Source organism: Oncorhynchus mykiss, chromosome 5 (assembly GCF_013265735.2).
Source record: "Oncorhynchus mykiss isolate Arlee chromosome 5, USDA_OmykA_1.1, whole genome shotgun sequence".
NCBI classification, from domain to species: Eukaryota; Metazoa; Chordata; class Actinopteri; order Salmoniformes; family Salmonidae; genus Oncorhynchus; species Oncorhynchus mykiss.
In genome coordinates, this window is record NC_048569.1 from 73766304 (window position 1) to 73789968 (window position 23665).

Genomic DNA, 23665 nt, shown 5'->3' on the forward strand with positions numbered 1-23665 from the left:
CCTTAGACCAATGAATGTGACCCCTGACCTCTGTCATCTGTCATTCCATTCAATGTCTTATTCCTCCAACACCCTTAGATGTTTCTGGCTCAATCAAACATCTAATTTGACTACTGCCTATTTGTGAAGAGTGGGGTAGACTTTTAACAAGGAGGAAGTGACAGACACTTAGGGCCATCTGGAGCCCATGACAGCAAAAACCTTCCCACACACACATAAACACAGGCATACACAAATACTTACACGCACACACACACGCACACACACATGCACACATCTGCACCCATAGCCCAACCTCCTCTGCTTCCTGATGGTGGTGGTATACAGTGTTTGATAGATCACCCCTTTTATTTGATTTACCTTTTTAACATTTTTTATTTCACCTTTATTTAACCAGGTAGGCAAGTTGAGAACAAGTTCTCATTTACAACTGCAACCTGGCCAAGATAAAGCATAGCAGTTTGACAACACAGAGTTACACATGGAATAAACAAAACATACAGTCAATAATACAGTAGAAAAAAATCAAACAAAAAGTCTATATACAGTGAGTGCAAATGAGGTAAGATAAGGGAGTTACGGCAATAACTAGGCCATGGTGGCGAAGTAATTACAGTATAGCAATTAAACACTGGAATGGTAGATGTGCAGAATATGAATTTGCAAGTAGAGGTCCTGGGGTGCAAAGGAGAAAGATAAATAAATAAATACAGTATGGGGATGAGGTAGTTGGATGGGCTATTTACAGATGGGCTATGTACAGGTGCAGTGATCTGTGAGCTGCTCTGACAGCTGGTGCTTAAAGCTAGTGAGGGAGATATGAGTATCCAGCTTCAGTGATTTTTGCAGTTCGTTCCAGTCATTGGCAGTAGAGAACTGGAAGGAAACGCGGCCAAAGGAGGAATTGGCTTTGGGGGTGACCAGTGAGATATACATGCTGGAGCGCGTGCTACGAGTGGGTGCTGCTATGGTGACCAGTAAGCTGAGATAAGCGGGGGCTTTACCCTGGAGCCAGTGGGTGACCTGGAGCCAGTGGGTTTAGCGACGAGTATGAAGCGAGGGCCAGCCAACGAGAGCATACAGGTCGCAGTGGTGGGCAGTATATGGGGCTTTGGTGACAAAATGGATGGCACTGTGATAGACTGCATCCAATTTGTTGAGTAGAGTGTTGGAGGCTATTTTATAAATGACATCGCTGAAGCCGAGGATCGGTAGGATAGTCAGTTTTACGAGGGTAAGTTTGGCAGCATGAGTGAAGGATGCTTTGTTGTGAAATAGGAAGCCGATTCTAGATGTAATTTTTAATTGGAGATGCTTAATGTGATTCTGGAAGGAGAGTTTACAGTCCAACCAGACACCTAGGTATTTGTGGTTGTCCACATATTCTACGTCAGAACCGTCCAGAGTAGTGATGCTGGACGGGCGGGCAGGTGCGGGCAGTGATCGGTTGAAGAGCAGTTGGAGGCCACGGAAGGAGAGTTGTATGGCATTGAAGCTTGTCTGGAAGCTTGTTAAAAGGGGGTCCAAAGGGGGGGAAGAAGTATACAGAATGGTGTCGTCTGCATAGAGGTGGATCAGAAAACCACCAGCAGCAAAAGCGACATCATTGATGTATACAGAGAAGCGAGTCGGCCCGAGAATTTAACCCTGTGGCACCCCTCCTCTGTAAGGAGGAAAGACAGGAATCCAGGAGAATGGGGTTAAAAACCATTGAAACTTCCTGAACACATTTGAAACACAAGTTTAAAACACCCAGTGATTGGAGCAGTAATGGTGAGTCCTAGAAAGCATACCCAAATGCATTTCAGCCCAGCTTGAACAAAAAAAGGAATCATGAGCTCAAATTAGGGAAAAGCATTCCTTAATACCAGGACACTTCAACAGGTGACTATCCAAGAAAATACAGAATAATGAGCACTCTGTGTCTGCATTGATCCTTGGCTTCAGCATGATGCAAATGTCTAACAATTTTTTATCTTTCTCTTTATCTTTCTCTCAGATGTTCCCCACAAATTAAAGGTCCAAAGCAGTTTTTATCTCAACATCAAATCATTTCAGGGTAATAATAATGTATCTTACTGAGATGTTTTCAATTATTATGTTAAACAGAAACAAAAATAGCTGCTTAGCAAAAAGCAATTTCTCAAGCAAGAATTTTGCTAGGACTGTCTGGGAGTGGTCTGAGGGGGCTAATTGGATGAGCCTAATGGGAGGGATATATAACCTAAAATCTAGCTGTTAATGGCAGAGAGGAGGGCAAACTCTCTTTCTTATTTGATGAACGTTATGGCAAAATTTAGATTTCTATAAATGTGTAGCTAAATAGACATACCCCAAAAAATGAAACATTCATGGGATGGCAATAAACAATAACTAGTAATGCCGCATAGTTCTAGAAAGTTCTGGACCTCACCTTTCTGGTAAAAAAAATGGTTATAAATTGCTGAGATGTACTGACTTTTGAGGACACAAGCTCAAGTGCATAGTACAAATATTATTAAAATATTAAAATACTAAAAATCACATATATGTTTTTTTCTATTCAACAAAAGTGGAGGAATATGCCTTGAAATGACTGAAATGCTTTCTAAATATAATAACAATCAGATGATAAACTACTCACTATAACTACTTACTTATAACTGTAGAATAAGTATGATCAACAAACATTTACCGCCTGATGATGTCGCCAGGCAGTCCAAAACCCCACCCATGCAAAGCAAGCAGAAATTTCAGGCAGTCTTTTCAAACAGCTCTTACACTAAAATGAACTTAAAAAAAAAAAAAGTTACATCCATCACAGAATCTTCTACAACATAGTGTGGAAATATATGAAAAAAACAGGGAAATCACGTTTTTGACTGCACTGCTCCTTTAAGAAAACCACCTTCAATGACAGACTGTCTCAGAAATCCGGCGCCATGTTAAACGTGTTCCTCACTATGAACTCTGAGAAACGTGTTGACTAAGAGGAGCTATAGCCTACATCTAAACAGCTATAACTCTGAGTCATCAGAAGTCCTTGTTTAAAACTTAAGACAGTTATCTACTGTCTATCTGCTGACAAAAAAAGCTTGATACACAGTAGATGCTTAAAAAAGGATGAACACTGATAAAATGCTGGAAAAAAATGAATGTGCCCTCTATAGATAACTATGAAGTGATCCTGTATGTTGTTGTTATCTCTTGGTTGAGAGAGATGACAGGGAGCAACAGCAGATATATTACTCTGTAACCTCCCCCTCTCTTAATGCACAGACACATGAGACGTCTCACCCTACCCTTTACATGAAAATGAATACCCCCACACGGACCCCCCAAATACTACTGTCTATATGACATCATCCCCAAACATAGTGCCTTATCACTGACCTGTGGGTCTGGGTCACAGAAAAACTGTGGCTGTGCATGCAGAGAGGGAGGAGACGGGGGAATGGGAAACAGGGACAGAGAGCTGGAGGAGGAGAAAACGAGGAATGGAGATCATGACAATGGTGGAGAGAAGAGAAAATGAGAAAAGAGAGATAGAGATGGAGATACCTCTCCTGAGTCTGAGTGAGACAGTTTAACATGTACAGCTGTAATCCTGTCACATGGACATGGTTCTGGGAGGAAAAACCAAACCTTGGTTTTATGAGTCCCACCCTCGTCTGGTCATAAAACAGGCTTGTACACTCACATAGACTGACACAAGCTTGCACATTCACATTCAAATGAACACATAGTCAAACACATAAAAACACATGGTATGTTAAAATAGATAAAATAGATAAACACACACACACACACACACACACACACACACACACACACACACACACACACACACACACACACTGTTTTACAAACCATCAGTTACTCACACTGGCAGTCACACAGTCTACACACAGTAATTCCATGAAGAATTCCTCCTTTTTAAATATCAGACAGATAATTGAATCAAGCCTTACAAGGCTTCAAACACTGGGTCCTGGGAGCCGCACAGGAATCCAACCCAAGACAAACAGCCCAAAATATCACACATCAAAAGGCATCTTACTGTAAGCTGAATCTAATGGTGGTGCCTTATCAAGCATGATGAGTGGCTGGAGGGAGTCATTATGCAGGTGAGCCCAGGAATGTAGCTCTATGCTGTACAGTATCAGGCCTAGCTGTAGAACAGGCCCTCACCTCTGACTCACAACACACAGTGAACTGATCTCAGATTAGGAGATGTGACGTGTTCAAGTATATCCCAATCTCCTTTCGTCCAAGTTCATAAGATCTATCATGGTTCTATAAGTGTGTTCCAGAAACGTGCTTGTAACTTTGTGTTTGAGGTGTAGTTTGTATGTGCTTGAGGGGTCTGTGTGCAATCTGTGTGCTTTAGGGGTACTTTGGACGTACTGTACGTTAGCTGATGAATGCTGCGCTACGCTAGTGTGTATGTCAGTGAGTATGTGATGAGATGCGATCAGTGTTTCCAGATGATGGGAGGTAAGTGCATTTCTAAGTGTTTACCCTGAGAGCTGAACTGGAACGGAGGACACACAGAGTATCTGAAGAAGCTGTGGGAGATGTATGGTCCTGTCCCTTGTCCTTCTGTACTGTCTGTAGCTAGTCTATAGCATTACCCGCCTCCAACGGGTCGTGACGACTGCTGCCTTTGTCTGGCTCCAACACACTTTATGTCAAGTCTGGTATTTTACTTTCAACTCTCCAAACTGTCTCTCACTAATGCACTTATATAAATCTAACGCTTAATCCCCCTCTCTCTTCTCCTCTCCCTATCTATCTCCCTTTGAATTCTCTCTTTACCCTCTCTCCTCCTCTCCCTATCTATCTCCTTTTGAATTCTCTCTTTACCCTCTCTCCTCCTCTCCCTATCTATCTCCCTTTGAATTCTCTCTTTACCCTCTCTCCTCCTCTCCCTATCTACCACCCTTTGAATTCTCTCTTTCCCCTGTCTCTCCTCCTCTCCCTATCTACCTCCCTTTGCATTCTCTCTTTACCCTCTCTCTCCTCACTCCTCATTTTTCTCTCTCTGATTTGGTAAGTTAGTCATTTTGTGTACAGACCCTGAGTTGACCATATACCACAGACATCAGGATTACCCTCAATATCAGCTATAATGTTAGCACAAATAGACATGGTCATAGAATTACAGGCAAAACAAAATGTGTAAATAGCATTAGCGAAGCTGTTTGTGTGTGGTGATAAGTGACTGAGCACAGGAGGACCCTCCTTGTCCTTGATGCTCCAGGCAGCGGAACTGGAAAAGTCTCACCTCCAAACTTCACACCCAGCCCAGGGCCAGAAGTAAGGCTGGGAACCAACAGCTCACATGGTCATGCCTGCTGTTAACACACACTGACAAGTGTCCATCTGAAGGATTTACTGCTGACATGCCAGTTTACTGTACTTATGTGTGCACCCCTCTGTTCAAGGTTTTTAATGGTATTTCACACTTTTATTGACACACTTTGGAATTCAGAGGGGGATACAGGTAGGTGGGATCAACATAGGAAAGCTCAGACGCAGGGATTGAACCCCGGTCTCCAGTGGGGAGTCTACATGTGATTGGTGCCAGGGAGTATTACCACTACACCACAGCTCTGCACATCAAACATACTGTATGAAAGTGGCAGTAATGATGCACTGTATGAGCATATGGATTGACTGACGATTGCTCTTACACTGTTACCTCACTACATTCGCAAACAGCATGGTGTTAACTACCAGAACACATCTACTCATGTATTTACACACACATATTCACACACACACACACACACACACATCCTTCAACCCACAGCATAGTGACAACTACCTGTGAGTAATAATAACTTTCACATATGCCTGCAAACAATAAAACGACTGCACAAACACCAGCGAATCAGCTCCAAGTTATTTTAATTCTGGAAATCTGTTCCAAAGCATTGCCACGCTTGGGCTTCTTGAGGCCAATTTGCAGTCTACAAATGATTTGTAATTATATTCCAGACCGCGGCTGAATCTATTGATTATCACTATCCTAAGCTTTGTTATTATTGAGAACTACGATTTGACATCATTCTCATGCACTGCTAACAAAAGGTATGAAAACGCCAGCTGGCGCTCCAACATAGGAGATGAAACGAGACCCTGAGGCAGATGTAAAAATGACAGCCATCCTAAAATGGGCCAAACAGTCAGCAGCAGCATTACAGTCCCACTACGTCATAGGTTGGTAGTGGGCTGGTCGGCTGGATGCTATGACCTCATACTATAGCTGTTAAACGGAAAGAAAGAGGAAGGGCTAATGTATCTCTTTACTACTACAGCAACATCACACTCTGCAAACATCTCTTTTAACCCCCCCCCCCCCCATGTCTGTCCAGTTGTCTCAATATATGAGGATGAGGACCGAAGCCCTATGGTACCATATGATGTAACAGATATGGATTACAGCTATAGCTGAGTTATCTGTCACACTAGGAGGGAAAAATAGTAAATATTGCTTGTGCAAATATGAGCTTTTAATTTAAACAGAAATCCTATATTTGAATAAAAAATTCCAACCTCAGCGTAGGGAATGCCGTGTGCTCCTGGTGATGGAAACGCTGCCTTGTTTGGATTTCATCGCAAAATTCCTCTCTAGCTTCTCATCTTCCTCAAGTTTCCTCTGTGGTTGTGTGTTTGGTTTATCCCGTGCAGCCAAGGATGCTTCCCCACAGCTGTCTCCTTCTACGTCTCACTACCGACTCTCTACTCCAAGACCAGTTTAGAAAATGCTTTGTTTGCACGACAAGCAGTTATGGTGATGACAAGAAAGAACATTAAACAGAAAGCCTTTAAATAACACATCAAACACACAACAATTAAAGCTGGAATCATTAAAGGAGAAGTTCACCCAAAATCCAGAAACTCACAAGTGATTCAATACACTGAAACTAGTTCAGTGGAGTTTGCCCTCTCCCCCTCACTCTCTCTGTAATGCTGTACTGGCTGCACTTTATACAGGAAAACAAGGGAAGAAGGCACAAAATTTCACATAAAAAAAACAACCCCGCTGCGAATATAACCATAACTTTAGAGGAGGTGTCCCTGACACACACATATGCACACACACACACACAGACACACGCACTGTCCTGATGTCAAACAGGCCTCTCTCTCAGTATAAACTAGTGTATCACAGGCTGTATCACAACTGGCCATGATTGGGAGTCCCATGGGGGGGCGCACAATTGGCCCAGCGTCATCCGGGTTTGGCCGGTGTAGGCCGTCATTGTAAATAAGAATTTTTTCTTAACTTACTTGCCTAGTTAAATAAAGGTTATATTAAACAAAAATCTAATTTAAAAATGTAAAAAAAGGTTGAGGAGCTGGAGTGTACACTGAATACCACGCGCTCAGGGACCGTAGGACTCTCGCACCAAGACCACAGACAGCTGCAGTCGCCCATGACCACGGGAGACTGCGCCCAGCCAACAGGAATGCCTCTCCCAGTGGGAATGTAAAATGTTGACACTACTAGCTCATCACCAATTCATTACCCTGAGAGTGAATGTACAAAAGGCCTTTTTAGAGGTGAAGACTGGGGATCTCTTGCCAAGACCTGGCAACCCCATCATGGGAAATTAGCTTTAAAATGAGGGAGATACAAACACACCACACCTATGCAAACACACCACACACACACACACACACACACACACACACACACACACACACACACATTCATGTACACACCTGAGAACACACTCACACTAGAGAGTAAATTATATAATGAAATTAGTGTAATGAGGAACAAATGGTAGGGAAAATAGCACATAGAAAATGTGGGTGCGTGAGAATGCCTTTTGAGACAAGCATGCCATAGGGTAGGGGGGGGGGGGGGGGGGCAGGAAGGAAGGAAAAGCTATCTATTTAGTATCTGTGCTGGTATCTCATTTGATAAGATTAGCAGTTGATGTGCTTGTTATAATCAATCTTATCAGCAGACTCAACAGCCTTGGTTTCTCTAATGACTGCCTCGCCTGGTTCACCAACTACTTCTATGATAGAGTTCAGTGTGTCAAATCGGAGGGCCTGTTGTCCAGACCTCTGTCAGTCTCTATGGGGGTGCCACAGGGTTAAATTCTCGGGCCGACACTCTTCTCTGTATATATCAATGATGTCGCTCTAGCTGCTGGTGATTCTCTGATCCACTTCTATGCAGACGACACCATTCTGTATACATCTGGCCCTTCCTTGGACACTGTGTTAACTAACCTCCAAACGAGCTTTAACGCCTTGTAACACTCCTTTCATGGCCTCCAACTGCTCTTAAATGTAAGTAAAACTAAATGCATGCTCTTCAACCGATTGCTGCCCGTACCCGCCCGCCCGCCTAGCATCACTACTCTGGACAGTTCTTAATTAGAATATGTGGACAACTACAAATACCTAGGTGTCTGGTTAGACTGTAAACTCTCCTTCCAGACTCACATTAAGCATCTCCAATCCAAAATTAAATCTAGAATTGGCTTCCTAATTCACAACAAAGCCTCCTTCACTCATGCTGCCAAACATACCCTCGTAAAACTGACCATCCTACCGATCCTTGACTTTGGCGATGTCATTTACAAAATAGCCTCCAACACTCTACTCAGCAAATTGTATGTAGTCTATCACAGTGCCATCCATTTTGTCACCAAAGCCCCATATACTAACCACCACTGCGACCTGTATGTTCTCGTTGGCTGGCCCTCGCTTCATATTCGTCGCTAAACCCACTGGCTCCAGGTCATCAATAAGTCCTTGCTAGGTAAAGCCCCACCTTATCTCAGCTCACTGGTCACCATAGCAACACCCACCCATAGCACGCGCTCCAGCAGGTATAATTCACTGGTCATCCCCAAAGCCAACACCCCCTTTGGCCACCTTTCCTTCCAGTTCACTGCTGCCAATGACTGGAACGAATTGCAAAAATCACTGAAGCTGGAGACATATTTTTTTTTATTTTTTTTTTTACCTTTATTTAACCAGGCAAGTCAGTTAAGAACAAATTCTTATTTTCAATGACGGCCTGGGAACAGTGGGTTAACTGCCTGTTCAAGGGCAGAACGACAGATTGTCAGCTTGGGGGTTTGAACTTGCAACCTTCCGGTTACTAGCCCAACGCTCTAACCACTAGGCTACCCTGCCGCATATCTCCCTCACTAACTTTAAGCATCAGCTGTCAGAGCAGCTTACCGATCACTGTACCTGTACACAGCCTATATGTAAATAGCACACCCAACTACCTCATCCCCATATTGTTATTTATTTTTTTGCTCTTTTCCACCCCAGTATCTGTACCTGCACATCATCATCTGCAGATCTATCACTCCAGTGCTACTGCTAAATTGTAATTATTTCGCCACTATGGCCTATGGCCTATTTATTGCCTTACCTCCCTAATCTTACTACATTTGCACACACTGTACATAGATTCTTCTATTGTATTATTGACTGTACGTTTGTTTATTCCATGTGTAACTCTGTGTTGTTGTTTTTGTCACTGCTTTGCTTTATCTTGGCCATGTCGCAATTGTAAATGAGAACTTGTTCTCAACTGGCCTACCTGGTTAAATAAAGGTGAACTAAAAAATAAATAAAAAATCATGACCTTCCTAAGAAGTTGCTATGACAGATAAGAAACATTGTCCATATTACCAAGGCTATCTCCACAGCCAGGTATCTATCTCTTTACTACTAGCAACATCACACTCTGCCAACATCTCCTTTATTCCCCCTCCACTCTCACTCTCTCTTTTCTCATTTGAATCTCACATCTACCCATGTCTGTCCAGTTGTCTCAATATATGAGGATGAGGACCGAAGCCCTATGGTACCATATGGATTACAGCTATAGCTGAGTTATCTGTTACACAAGGAGGGGGAAAAAAGTTAACATTGGCTGTGCAAATATGAGCTTTTAATTTAAACAAGAATCCTATATTTGATGACAAATTCCAACCTCAGCGTAGGGAATGCCGTGTGCTCCTGGTGATGGAAAAGCTCCCTTGTTTGGATTTCATCGCAAAATTCCTCTCTAGCTTCTCATCTTCCTCAAGTTTCCTCTGTGGTTGTGTGTGTTTGGTTTATTGGTATGTCTTTCTTAAAATATTGTAAGTAAATAGTAAGGAATATGCAGGCTAAATGCTAAACATTCTGTACATTTTGATGAACCATCATCACCTTTAACTGCTAGGCAGTGAGATAGCCGTTGTTCACTGCATCCATGTGATACTTTTCCTTAGCATATCACCCCTGATATCAGATTACAGTGTATTTCCCAAAACACATCCCCTCTGCAACTCCTGGGGTACAACCGCAGGGAACAGATGTGACTGTGACACACACACACAGGGAGGTATATTCATCCTTAAAATCCTCACACAGGCAGGGAGGTAACTTCATCCTTAAAATCCTCACACACATGCAGACCCCACTTGGCCTATGTAAACAAACCCTGCATGCATAAATCCATACATACATACAGCGCCTACAAGGCCTTTGTGCAAATTACACTGTCTGCTATGCCAAACCCAATGTTTACATACTGGCATGCCTCTCCACACCTGGAACTGATTGGGTGTATTGTAGAGGTATAAGATCCCTGTACAGCTCGAATGAAGATGTTACTCATTCCTTGTCTGCAATGTAGGAGGGGATATGACCTCTCAAATCAAATCAAATTTTACTTGCCACATGCGCCAAATACAACCGTAGACCTTACAGTGAAATGCTGACTTACAAGCCCTTAAGCAACAATGCTTTAAGAAGTTAAGAAAAAACTAAATGTGTTAAGTAAAAAATAGATAAGTAAAATATAGAAAATAGATAACAAAGGTAACAAAAATGTAACAGCAGCAGTAAAATAACAGGCAAGGCTATATACAGGGGGTTCCGGTACAGAGTCAATGTGCGGGGGCACCGGTTAGTCGAGGTAATTGAGGTAATATGTACATGTATATGTACAGGTAGAGGTAAAGTGACTATGCATAGATTATAAACAGTGAGTAGCAGCAGCATATAAGAGGGGTCTGGGTAGCCATTTGATTAGCTGTAATGGGAGTCTTATGGCTTGGGGTGGAATCTGTTAAGAAGCCTTTAGGACCTTCACTTGGCACTCCGATACCACTTGCCGTGCGGTAGCAGAGAGAACAGTCTATGATTAGGGTGGCTGGCGTCTTTGACAATTTTTAGGGCCTTCCTCTGACACCGCATGATATAGAGGTCTCGGATGGCAGGAAGCTTGGTCCCAGTGATGTACACTACCCTCTGTAGTACCTTGTGGTCGGAGGCCGAGCAGTTGCCATACCAGGCAGTGATGCAACCAGTCAGGATGCTCTTGATGGTGCAGCTGTAGAACATTTTGAGGATCTGAGGACCCATGCCAAATATTTTCAGTCTCTTGAGGGGGAATTGGCTTTGTCGTGCCCTCTTCACGACTGTCTTAGTGTGTTTGGACCATGGTGTATTACAGAACTAGGGCCAGTCCAGAACCAGAAATACTTTGTAGAATTTTCTCGTACTCAACATTTTCCTGACGTCGTCCCCACAGTGACCGTACATACATTTCCCAACCAGAAGCCATGGATTACAGGCAACATCTGCATTGAGCTAAAGGCTAGAGCTGCCGCTTTCAAGGAGTGGGACACTAATCCGGACGCTTATTAGAAATCCCGCTATACCCTCAGACAAACCATCAAACAAGCAAAGCGTCAATACAGGATTAAGATTGAATCCTACTACACCGGCTCTGATGCTCGTCGGATGTGGCAGGGCTTGAAAACGATTAAGTACTACAAAGGGAAACTCAGATGCAAGATGCCCAGTGACACGAGCCTACCAGATGAGCTAAATGTCTTTTATGCTCGCTTCGAGGCAAGCAACATTGAAGCATGCACGAGAGCACCAGCTGTTCTGGATGGCTGTGTGTTAACTCTCTTGGTAGCCGATATGAGTAAGACTTTTAAACAGGTCAACATTCACAAAGCCGCGGGGCCAGACGGATTACCAGTACATGTACTCAAAACATGCGCGGACCAACTGGCAAGTGTTTTCACTGAAATTTTAAACCTCTCCCTGACCAAGTCTGTAACACCTACATGTTTCAAGCAGACTACCATAGTCCCTGTGCCCAATGAAGCGAAGGTAACCTGCCTAAATTATTACCGCCCCGTAGCACTCACGTCAGTAGCCATGAAATGCTTTGAAAGGCCGGTCATGGCTCATATCAATAGCATTCTCCCGGATACCCTAGACTCACTCCAATTTGCATACCGACCCAACAGCTCCACAGATGACGCAATCTCAATCGCACTCCACACTGCCCTTTCCCACCTGGACAAAAGGAACAGCTATGTGAGAATGCTGTTCATTGACTACAGCTCAGCGTTCAACACCATAGTGCCCACGAAGCTCATCAATAAGCTGAGGACCCTGGGACTAAGACTTCTGGACTTCCTGATGGGCTTCCTGATGGGCTGCCCCCAGGTGGTAAGGGTAGGCAACAACACGTCTGCCACACTGATCCTCAACACAGGGGCCCCTCAGGATTGTGTACTTAGTCCCCTCCTGTACTCCCTGTTCACCCACAACTGCGTGGCCAAACACGTCTCCAACACCATCATTAAGTTTGCTGACGACACAAATGGTAGGCCTGATCACAATGAAGAGACAGCCTATATGGGGGAGGTCAGAGAACGGTCAGTGTGGTGGCAAGACAGCAGCAACTCCATCAATGTGAGCAAGACAAAGGAGCAGATCGTGGACAACAGAAAAAGGCGGGACGAACAGGCCCCCATTAACATTGACGGGGTTGTAGTGGAGCGGGTTGACAGTTTCTAGTTCCTTGATGTCCACATCACAAACAAACTATCATGGTCCAAATGCACCAAGACAGTCGTGAAGAGAGCACGACAAAACTTGTTTCCCCTCAAGAGTCTGAAAAGATTTGACATGGGTCCCCAGATCCTCAAAAAGTTCTACAGCTGCACCATCGAGAGCATCCTGACCAGTTGCATCACCGCCTGGTATGGCAACTGCTCGGCATCTGACCGTAAGGCGCTACAGAGGGTAGTGCGTACGGCCCAGTACCCTGGGGCCAAGCTTTCTGCCATCCAGGAAGTGTCAGAGGAAAGCCTATACAATTGTCAAAGATTCCAGTCACCCAGGTCATGGACTGTTTTCTCTGCTGCCGCACGACAAGCGGTACCGGAGCGCCACGTCTAGGACCAAAATCTCCTTAACAGCTTCTACCCCCAAGCCATAAGACTGCTGAGCAATTTATCAAATGGCAACAGACTATTTACGTTTACCCCCCCATTTGTTTTGTACACTGCTGCTGCTCACTGTTTATTATAACCTGTAACCCGCACACTGACTCGGTACTGGTACCCCCTGTAGCCTCGTTATTGTTATTTTATTATCTTACTTTTTACAATTTATTACTTCAGTTTATTTGGTAAATATTTTCTAAACTATTCTTGCACTGCGCTGTTGGTTAAGGGCTTGTAAGTAAGCATTTCACGGTAAGGTCTACACTTGTTGTATTCGGCGCATGTGACAAATAAAGTTTGATTTGATTTGAATAGTCTTCACCAGGATACGAGGCCTGTTCTCTTTGTACCACACACCAGTCCCAGAGGAATTCTGAATGTTATTGTGTGTCTGTCCTAGTGAGTGAGATGGATGAAGAGCAGAGGAACAGTGTGTTTATGAAACGCCTTAGCTCAGTCTTTTTACCCTGATACACCATCCATTTACCTGGAGAACACACTAAACATACACAACTGAAGCAGTTGTCTGGATGTTGAGGTGGAAAACCCCTGACATTTGTTCATACCAGTGAAACCAACACCAGTAGATGTTCTTACATATCTGCTTCGACGTGTTGTCAACATATTCATTTAATACTGGGATGTCATTTGAACTTCCTAGACATTGCAAATTCCATTGGGGACTGTGAAGTCATTATGCAACATCTTTATGAATTTTAAACACCATAGTGCCACCTAGTGTCAATAGACAGAAAACAAGTCAAGCCTTAAAAGTGGGTATCTGCAGGATGAAATAAGTGACAAAACATCTGTGTGACGTTCTATCCAGATCCCTATGACTTGAAGTAAACAAGACCTCAGTTCCACATGAACAATGCATATATAATTCAAGACTTCTAAACATCCAAATCAAAATCCCAGACTGATTTTACAAGCAACATTCACACATAAATCAACTATGCTGAACAAAAATATGAACGCAACATGTAAAGTGTTGGTCCCATGTTTCATGAGCTGAAACAAAAGATCCCAGAAATGTTCCAAACACACAAAAAGCTTATTTTTCTCAAATTAGTTTAGTGAGCATTTCTCCTTTGCCAAGATAATCCATCCACCTGACAGGTGTGGCATATCAAAAAACAGATTAAACAGCATGATCATTACACAGGTTTACCCTGTGCAGGTTACCTTTAAAAGCCACACTAAAATGTACAGTTTTGTCACATAACACAATGCCACAGATGTCTCAAGTTTTGAAGGAACATGCAATTGGCATGCTGACTGCATGAGTGTCCACCAGAGCTGTTGCCAGAGATTTGAATATTCATTTCTCTACCATAAGCCGTCATTTTAGCGAATTTGGCAGTACGTCCAACCGGCCTCACAACTGCAGACCACGTGTGACCATGCCAGCCCAGGATCTCCACATCCGTCTTCTTCACCTGCGGGATCGTCTGAGACCAGCCACCCGGACAGCTGAAGAAACTGAGAGTTTGCACAACCAATGCATTTCTGCACAAACTGTCAGAAACCGTCTCAGGGAAGATAATTTGCATAATCGTGACCTGACTGCAGTTTGGCGTCATAACCGACTTCAGTGGTAAACGTTCACCTTCGATGGCCACTGGCACGCTGGAGAAGTGTGCTCTTCACGGATGAATCCCAGTTTCAACTGTACTGGCAGATGGCAGATGGCAGATAGTATTGCGTGGGCGAGTGGTTTGCTGATGTCAACGTTGTGAACGTTGACATCAAGGGGTTATAGAATGGCCATGGCATAAGCTTCAGACCTTGAACACAATTGCATTTGATCGATGGCAATTTGAATGCACAGAGATACTGTGAAGAGATCCTGAGGTTCATTGTCGTGCTATTCATCCACCGCCATCACCTCATGTTTCAGCATGATAATGCTCGGCCCCATGTCGTAAGGATCTGTACACAATTCCTGGAAGCTGAACATTTCTCATTTCTTCCATGGCCTGCATACTCACCAGTCATGTCACCCATTGAGCATGTTTGGGATGCTCTGGATTGATGTGTACGTAAGTGTGTTCCAGTTCCCGCCAATATCCAGCAACTTCACACAGACATTGAAGAGGAGTGGAAAAACATTCTACAGGTTACAATCAACAGCCTGATCAACTCTATTTGAAGGTGATGTTGCGCTGCATGAGGCAAATGGTGGTCACACCAGATACTGACTGGTTTTCTGATCCACGCCCATACCTTTTTTGTTAAGGGATCTGTGACCAACAGATGCATATCTGTATTCCCAGTCATGTGAAATCCACAGATTAGGGCCTAATTAATTTATTCAATTGACTGATTTCCTTATCTGAACTGTAACCCAGTAATATCTTTGAAATTGTTGCATGTTGCGTTCATATTTTTGTTCAGTGTGTATATAGGTTAGGGAAAACACAAAACAAAAACAATATTCCAGTCTCAGCCCATATTAACCTCTCCCCCTCTTCCTCTCCTTTTCACTCTCCCCCTCTCCATGACTGCATTGCTACACTGGCCGTGTCTGAATAATCACACTAGCATACTAAATAGTATGTGAAATTTTTAAAATAGTGCTCTGAATGCTTAATCTAATGCGCAATTGCATTGACTCCCACCATTCCTTCATTTTGGTACAGGGCGTAAATTTATGGACTCGGAAAGGACTAGTGAATTCTATTACATCAAACGCCGAAATGAGTATGCAGTTTAAGTATGTGGTACAGTACACTAGTATGGGTATTCGGGCATGGCCACTGTCTCCTATTGGTCAAATACAACACTACACTACAACCTTCATATTTCCCAAGAAGGTGTGGAGAGGTGAAGAGGTGGAGAGTGACAGAAAACGCTTTGTCATGACATTGCTTACGTTTCAGGGCCTAGCTCCTGTTGGCCTGGAGACTATTTATACAGCAGAGGAAGAGGCCCCTTATAGCTCACCAGGACAGGAGAGAACCATCAGAACCACGGCCCCAGGCCTCTCACCCTCTGTACTCTGTTAGTCAACCTCAACCAGGCAGGATGAAGGCCTTCTCTTCGAAATAAACCCCACGCCCGGCCTCAACTAGACATTAACAAATATAGGCTTGTACAGCCTGAGTCCATTGGGCACAGTAAATGATTTTATGTTTGAAAAGTGTCTCAGCTTAGTTTCCTGTTGGACTGGTCCAAATCCCTACAGCCAGGGGGTGCTATGTAAAAATAAAAAAAATGTAAAGAGCAGAATGACTGCCCAGGCAGAAACTCCCTGACCTGACAATGTCTCCACTAGCACCTGGTCGCAAGGCTTATCGGTTACTGTGGTTACACACAGTGTAACTGTCCCAACCCCACAGCAGGTGTTCTGTGGAGGCCTTGTCGACACCCTACAGCTCTCAACTCCTACCTCCTCCCGCTCCCTCAACATCCCACTCCCACACCCATTGAGCAACCCTATCTCTGACTGAAGGCTCTGCTTCCTACCACAGACACCACTCTATATGAGTATGTGCCCAAGTGTTTAAGTTGGATCTTTTTCGCCATATATCCAAATCCTCTCACAACAAAACTCCAAAGTTACCACATGTCCAAATGGGGAGTCAGTCACATTAAGTTGGTAGCAACTTAACTAGGGAAGATGGGCTCGTGGTAATGGCTGGAGAGGAATCAGTGGAATGGTATCAAATACATCAAACATGGTTTGATACCATTTCATTTGCTTCGTTCCATCCATTATTATGAGACGTCCTCCCCTCATCAGCCTCCACTGGAGTCAGTGTGTTTGATTTGACTCCCTTACCGAGGGGGATCATTTCAAAAGTCTCCATCATGGAGATCCACTTCCCTTAGAGGTGAAGGAAGTTGGTGTGAGACCAACAAAAGGATCAACTGCCTTGCAACGATAGCATTAAATGTAGTATGATGACAGAGTTCTGATCTTTACCCACTACATCAAATGGGTAACACACACCATTGGAGATCTTAATAAAAGGATAAACAGATATACAGTAGCGTATAAATAAACTTAAGTTTATGTTGAGGAACATGCAGCAGTCATATTTACTATACTGTTAATGCACACAATGAATCTCTTGTGTTCTACCACTGGTGTTAACCGTCTCATTCTACTGATCACCAATATGATCACAACCAAATCAGGCTTCCACCTAGCACCATTCTCCTTACCTGACCAGTGGCTGAGGATTTCCTGCCACCCTGCACTCCAGTCGGATGGGGTGTCCCTCTGCCACCTCCTGGCTCTTCAGCTTCTGGGTAAAGTGTGGCAGTGACAGGTCTCCATCTACACTCTGTGCTCCACTGAGCTTCTCCCCCATCAACTGGGCTCCACTGTGCCGCTGCTCCCCCATCAACTGGGCTTCACTGTGCTGCTGCTCCCTCATCAACTTGGCTCTACTGTGCTGCTCCCCCATCAACTGGGCTCCACTGTGCTGCTGCTTCCCCATCAACTGGGCTCCACTGTGCTGCTGCTCCCCCATCAACTGGGCTCCACTGTGCTGCTGCTCCCCCATCAACTGGGTTCCACTGTGCTGCTGCTCCCCCATAAACTTGGCTCCACTGTGCTGCTGCTCCCCCATCAACTGGGCTCCACTGTGCTGCTGCTCCCCCATCAACTGGGTTCCACTGTGCTGCTGCTCCCCCATCAACTTGGCTCCACTGTACTGCTGCTCCCCCATCAACTGGGCTCCACTGTGCTGCTGCTCCCCCATCAACTTGGCTCCACTGTGCTGCTGCTTCCCCATCAACTGGGCTTCACTGTGCTGCTGCTCCCCCATCAACTTGGCTCCACTGTGCTGCTCCCCCATCAACTGGGTTCCACTGTGCTGCTGCTTCCCCATCAACTGGGCTCCACTGTGCTGCTGCTTCCCCATCAACTGGGCTTCACTGTGCTGCTGCTTCCCCATTAACTGGGCTCCACTGTGCTGCTGCTCCCCCATCAACTGGGCTCCACTGTGCTGCTGCTTCCCCATCAACTGGGCTCCACTGTGCTGCTGCTTCCCTATCAACTGGGCTTCACTGTGCTGCTGCTTCCCCATCAACTGGGCTCCACTGTGCTGCTGCTTCCCCATCAACTGGGCTTCACTGTGCTGCTGCTTCCCCATCAACTTGGCTCCACTGTGCTGCTCCCCCATCAACTGGGCTCCACTGTGCTGCTGCTTCCCCATCAACTGAGCTCCACTGTGCTGCTGCTCCCCCATCAACAGGGCTCCACTGTGCTGCTGCTTCCCCATCAACTCATTCACACTCATCAGATTGGAGACAATTGGAACCCCCGTCACACTCAGAGGAGGGACACCCGTCACACCCATTCCACCCATCATGCTTGCTGGCTGGATACCCAAGCCTGGCTCACACTGCTGTGGTGCCCCCTGTTGGATGAGAGGCTGTGGGGGGACAGAGGCAGAGCCCTGGGGGGCCGGCCAGTGGCTCTTAGGAGACAGATACCCGCTGTCGGGAGAGGAGGAGTCTTCCTCCCCCATTTGCTCCGGCCGGGCGGAGCCTTTAAAGATGGAGGACAGCTCCTCGATGAAGGTGGCAGCACGGCTACAGAACTCAGTGGCGGAGGCAGCCCGTTCATTCAGCTCTAAGCCCTCGTGGACCAGTCGGGGCTTGTCCTGCTTGTAGACTGGGGTGATGTTCTTGTGGCAGACAAACTTCTCAGGCAAGGCCACGGCTTCGCATGTGGCCTGTATGGGCCTACTGAGGTGGAAACTCTGGCTGGAGGTGACTTTGACTGAGTGACTGTCATCTGGGGAGTGGGCTTCGGTTTGGTGGGGGAAGCTGGGGCTTTTGGTCAGGTATTCTGTGGTGTTGAAGGGGGTGGGGGAGGGGAAGTAGAGAGCCGGCTCCTGGGTTCTGGGAATAGGAGAGACAGTGACTCCCCGGTCTTCTGCATCACTGAAGGCCTCCCGAGCCAGGTCCAGGCTGCGGTTGATCTCGTCTTGGCTGAGGAAGGCGGTAAGATCTGAAAAGTCCCCAACTCCGTTGTCCATATCCGCCATAGAGTCCAGGTATAGATCCCCATCAGACGACGTCTCTGAGAACACCCCTCCGTCTCCCTCTAGAACCCTGCCCCCATCCTTCATAAGCAGAGAGAGGGGGAGGGACTGATTCCATCTCCCGTCCTGCATCCTGAAACACACACACACAAACATGACATTCAGTTAACACAGTAGATATAGCCAGACACTAATTATAAACAACATACACATAGTCATCTGAATAAATAAAAACAGACCTCACAGTGAACAGCAACACACCCTCCCTCATCAACCTACAGTTGAGGATGATTTAGGCTGGCATTCTTTGGGCTCAGCTGGTTGGTATTAACAAAGGCTTTTGGGAGGTCAAAGTGTGCATGACTGGCATTTGTCACCATCCCTCCCTCTCCCTAATTGTCTATTTCCATCACTCTCCTCTCGCTTCCTTATTCTTCTCTCTCTCTCTCCCTCTTTCTCTGTCTCTGCAACAATTCACTACAAGTATAAAATATTTAAAGTTTTAACCATGATAATTAGAGTTGTACTGTCCATACACTTCAAAAGACTAGATAAACTACAGCGGCAGCCACACAAACACACACACCCAAGTGTGCACACCTTCACAGTGGGATTGTTTTGTTTTGGTCATACCACACATTTATGAAACTCTCCACTGACAGTGGTCAATAGCTCAAGCATAGCTCTGTCACTTCCTAAACAGGTGGTCTGGAATACACATCAGATGAAAGTCGAAGCCTCTATATGCATATGTAGAATGTGCTTGGGAACATAGGTGTGTACAGTAGGCGTGTGAGCTCCATGACTATAATGTAGAGGGGAATCTACTATAATGTAGAGGATGGAGCGTGTGAATGAAACCGTACTTGCAATAGTCACTCTGTATAGAAGTGAGTGTGTTTGTGTGTCAGTATCGTATACTGTACATATACGAGTGTGACATTCTGCCTTCTACGGCGGCCAGGAGACCAGGTGTTGTTATTTTGAATCCCCTTGGGCTATGTTTCACAGCAGCAGCACAACCCCACCCACAATAGGCAGGGTAGCCTAGTGGTTAAAGTGTTGGACTAGCAACCGGAAGGTTGTGAGTTCAAACCCCTGAGCTGACAAGGTACAAATCTGTCTTTTTGCCCGTGAACAGGCTAACCCACTGTTCCTAGGCCATCATTGAAAATAAGAATTTGTTCTTAACTGACTTGCCTGGTCAAATAAAAAATAAATAAATAATGTCCCCCTGCAGTATAACCCTTACACAAGACACACACATGCATACAAACATATGTATACACAGTCAAGCACAAGGGATAATATTCTCTACAGAGGCTGTTACTTTCCATGTGAAAAGATGCATTAACTATACTACATTGATTAAATATGAATGGGAAATATTAAAACTAATTGACAAAAGGTCAATGACTACTGTCAATGGTCAATGCCGTCAATTACAGAATAGAACAGAGTACGTAATTCCCGCTATCAGTGTTCAATAACTATGTACTTAGTACATCCATTTTAATGTACTTTAACATAACTTTAATATCTTGTGAAAATAACCATATTTTACGAGCAGCCCTGGCACTAACCTGATCTCAAATGCAAAAGTGAGTATCCTCACATACACTGACAGTAAATTGATATCAACAGATTTTTCTAAGCGTTTTTCTAATATCCAAAATTCAAAGGATCTCTTGATTGCTGATAAGCCGTAAGTAGCATTTCAATATAAAACAAAGGAACAACAGCGCCTCCAGGACATTCCACTGATAATGTCAACAAGAAATGAGAAAGGACAGCCTTACCTTAAAGTTTTTGTCCAAAGGTATTGTCCCAGTCTAGTAGTTCCAGTTTGCTGTTAAGATTATATGTCTGTGAGAATAGACAGAAGCGTATTTTCCCAGCAGAGTAGCTTTTTTGGTCGTGCAGTGAGTGCGAGCACTGTGAGCAGGTCGAGGTCTACTTGAGTGGTTCCTCCAGTGTGGCCTGCTGTCCCATCTGTCCCAGCATCTGACCGCTCACTGTGTCTGGCTATATTTGGCCCCGGGCTCAGATTTCACAGCCAGAATGCTGGTGAGAGAGAGAGAGAGAGAGAGAGAGAGAGAGAGAGAGAGAGAGAGAGAGAGAGAGAGAGAGAGAGAGAGAGAGAGAGAGAGAGAGAGAGAGAGGTGTGGGGTATTTGAGAAAATCACAGGGGTGCAATGTTTTCTACTGATGACAATAAATACAGTACTTCAATACGCAGAACAAAATACTTACACATACACACATAACATCTGACACATGGAACTGCTGTCAAACCCACACAGCTGGTGGTCATGAAAAATGTGTGTACTCTGCTACCTACAGAGTACATGCATCTGTCAGTACCATCCCACTGGGCACAGGTGTCAATTCAATGTCTATTCCACATTGGTTCAATGTAATTTAATTGAAATGACTTGGAAACAATGTTGATTCAACCAGTATATGCCCAGTGGAATAAATATGGTGGAGGAGGAAGTTCAGGCTCTCTCAGTCACAGGCTGGATTAGGAACTGATGCTGATCTTAGCTCAAAGCTTGACATCACTCTTCTCTCTGAACTGTAACTCTGCTCTATTGTGGCCAGTTGAGTTCACTCCTCGACCCGAGATCTGCTGCTGAGCCTCTGAACAAGCTATTATTAGTATACTAGACTCTTCAGTGTTATTAGTATAGACTCTTCGGTGTTATTAGTATAGACTCTTCAGTGTTATTAGTATATACTATTCAGTGTTATTAGTATAGACACTTCAGTGTTATTAGTATAGACTCTTCAGTGTTATTATAGCCTCTTCAGTGTTATTAGTAGAGGCTCTTCAGTGTTATTAGTATAGGCTCTTCAGTGTTATTAGTATAGACTCTTCAGTGTTATTAGTATAGACTCTTCAGTGTTATTAGTATAGACACTTCAGTGTTATTAGTATAGACTCTTGAGTGTTATTAGTATAGACTCTTCAGTGTTATTAGTATAGACTCTTCAGTGTTATTAGTATAGACTCTTCAGTGTTATTAGTATAGACACTTCAGTATAGACTATTCAGTGTTATTAGTATAGACTCTTCAGTGTTATTAGTATAGACTCTTCAGTGTTATTAATATAGACACTTCAGTGTTATTAGTATAGACTCTTGAGTGTTATTAGTATAGACTCTTCAGTGTTATTAGTATAGACTCTTCAGTGTTATTAGTATAGACACTTCAGTATAGACTATTCAGTGTTATTAGTATAGACTTCAGTGTTATTAGTATAGACTCTTCAGTGTTATTAATATAGACTCTTCAGTGTTATTAGTATAGACACTTCAGTGTCATTAGTATAGACTCTTCAGTGTTATTAGTATAGACTCTTCAGTGTTATTAGTATAGACACTTCAGTGTTATTAGTATAGACTCTTCAGTGTTATTAGTATAGACTCTTCAGTGTTATTAATATAGACACTTCAGTGTCATTAGTATAGACTCTTCAGTGTTATTAGTATAGACTATTCAGTGTTATTAGTATAGACTCTTCAGTGTTATTAGTATAGTCTCTTCCATGTATGAGTGTTTTTTGCACAATGGAGGTTGGGGACCAGGGTAACTTATGGTCAAAGTTCATTGCCTTCTCTGAGCCCCCATCCTCTCCAGCAGCCTTGAAACACTCTCTGGCCTCTCTCGCAGGCTGTGTCTCAATGATACCTCGGAATTGTATACCCTGAGTGACTGGTAGTAACCCAGTTCTCTGCTTGAGCTCGATTTATCCACTTCGCTTGGAAAAGTTGATGGCTGACGCATCTCATGGTTGGGTTAAAAGGGCACAGACACATTCTGACTCTGCAGCCTCACTTGGTCTATTTGTGGGCCGATGTCGCAGACGGTTGATCCTAACAGCGCAGAGCTATTCCAGTTCTCCAACTGTCTACTGATTACAGTTAAGTGCTAGTGACAGGGCAGGGAGGAATGTCCATTGGACTGCTCTTTCAAACCATCAACCCCCCTCACACACACACACACACGCACACTGCCAAGCAACTGACCCCAACAACACTTTACCATTGACTATCCTTCAGCACTGACCCTTCATTCACTGCCCCAGAACCAACCCCCCACTCATCTTCCCTAAAGCCCAATGCACTCACACTATCCAACTCATATATGGAAATAGCTCAAGTGTGCCTCGTTGAGGGTATCATTTAAAAATAACTGCATTAATTGGTGGTGACTTCGAATAGCCTCGCTCATGTTCTGAAAAGAATAGAAACTGAGCTTTTCAAATCTGATCATCCTTTCAGCTAGAGTTGACAGACCTTACATCCTGTCAGTTAACACATATTGCCATTTATCACTTATTTCAGATTTCTCCTTATTTTTATATATATCTATTTTTTAC

At 44.3% G+C, this 23665-nt stretch overlaps 1 protein-coding gene across 7 annotated transcripts in view; it reads right to left on the reverse strand.

Moving 5' to 3' along the window:
• palld (palladin, cytoskeletal associated protein) overlaps window positions 1-21291 on the reverse strand; it is a 95739-nt gene extending 74448 nt beyond the window's left edge. For all 7 annotated transcript variants that reach the window (XM_036978355.1, XM_036978352.1, XM_036978354.1 and 4 more), the window contains exons 1-2: window positions 21079-21291; window positions 17448-19412 (exon numbers count right to left, since the gene is read on the reverse strand). In XM_036978355.1, the coding sequence (XP_036834250.1) occupies window positions 17448-19411 (1964 nt within the window). In that variant the 5' untranslated portion in view covers window position 19412; window positions 21079-21291. The remainder of the gene's footprint in view (window positions 1-17447; window positions 19413-21078) is intronic.
• Between the last annotated feature and the right edge of the window lie 2374 nt (window positions 21292-23665).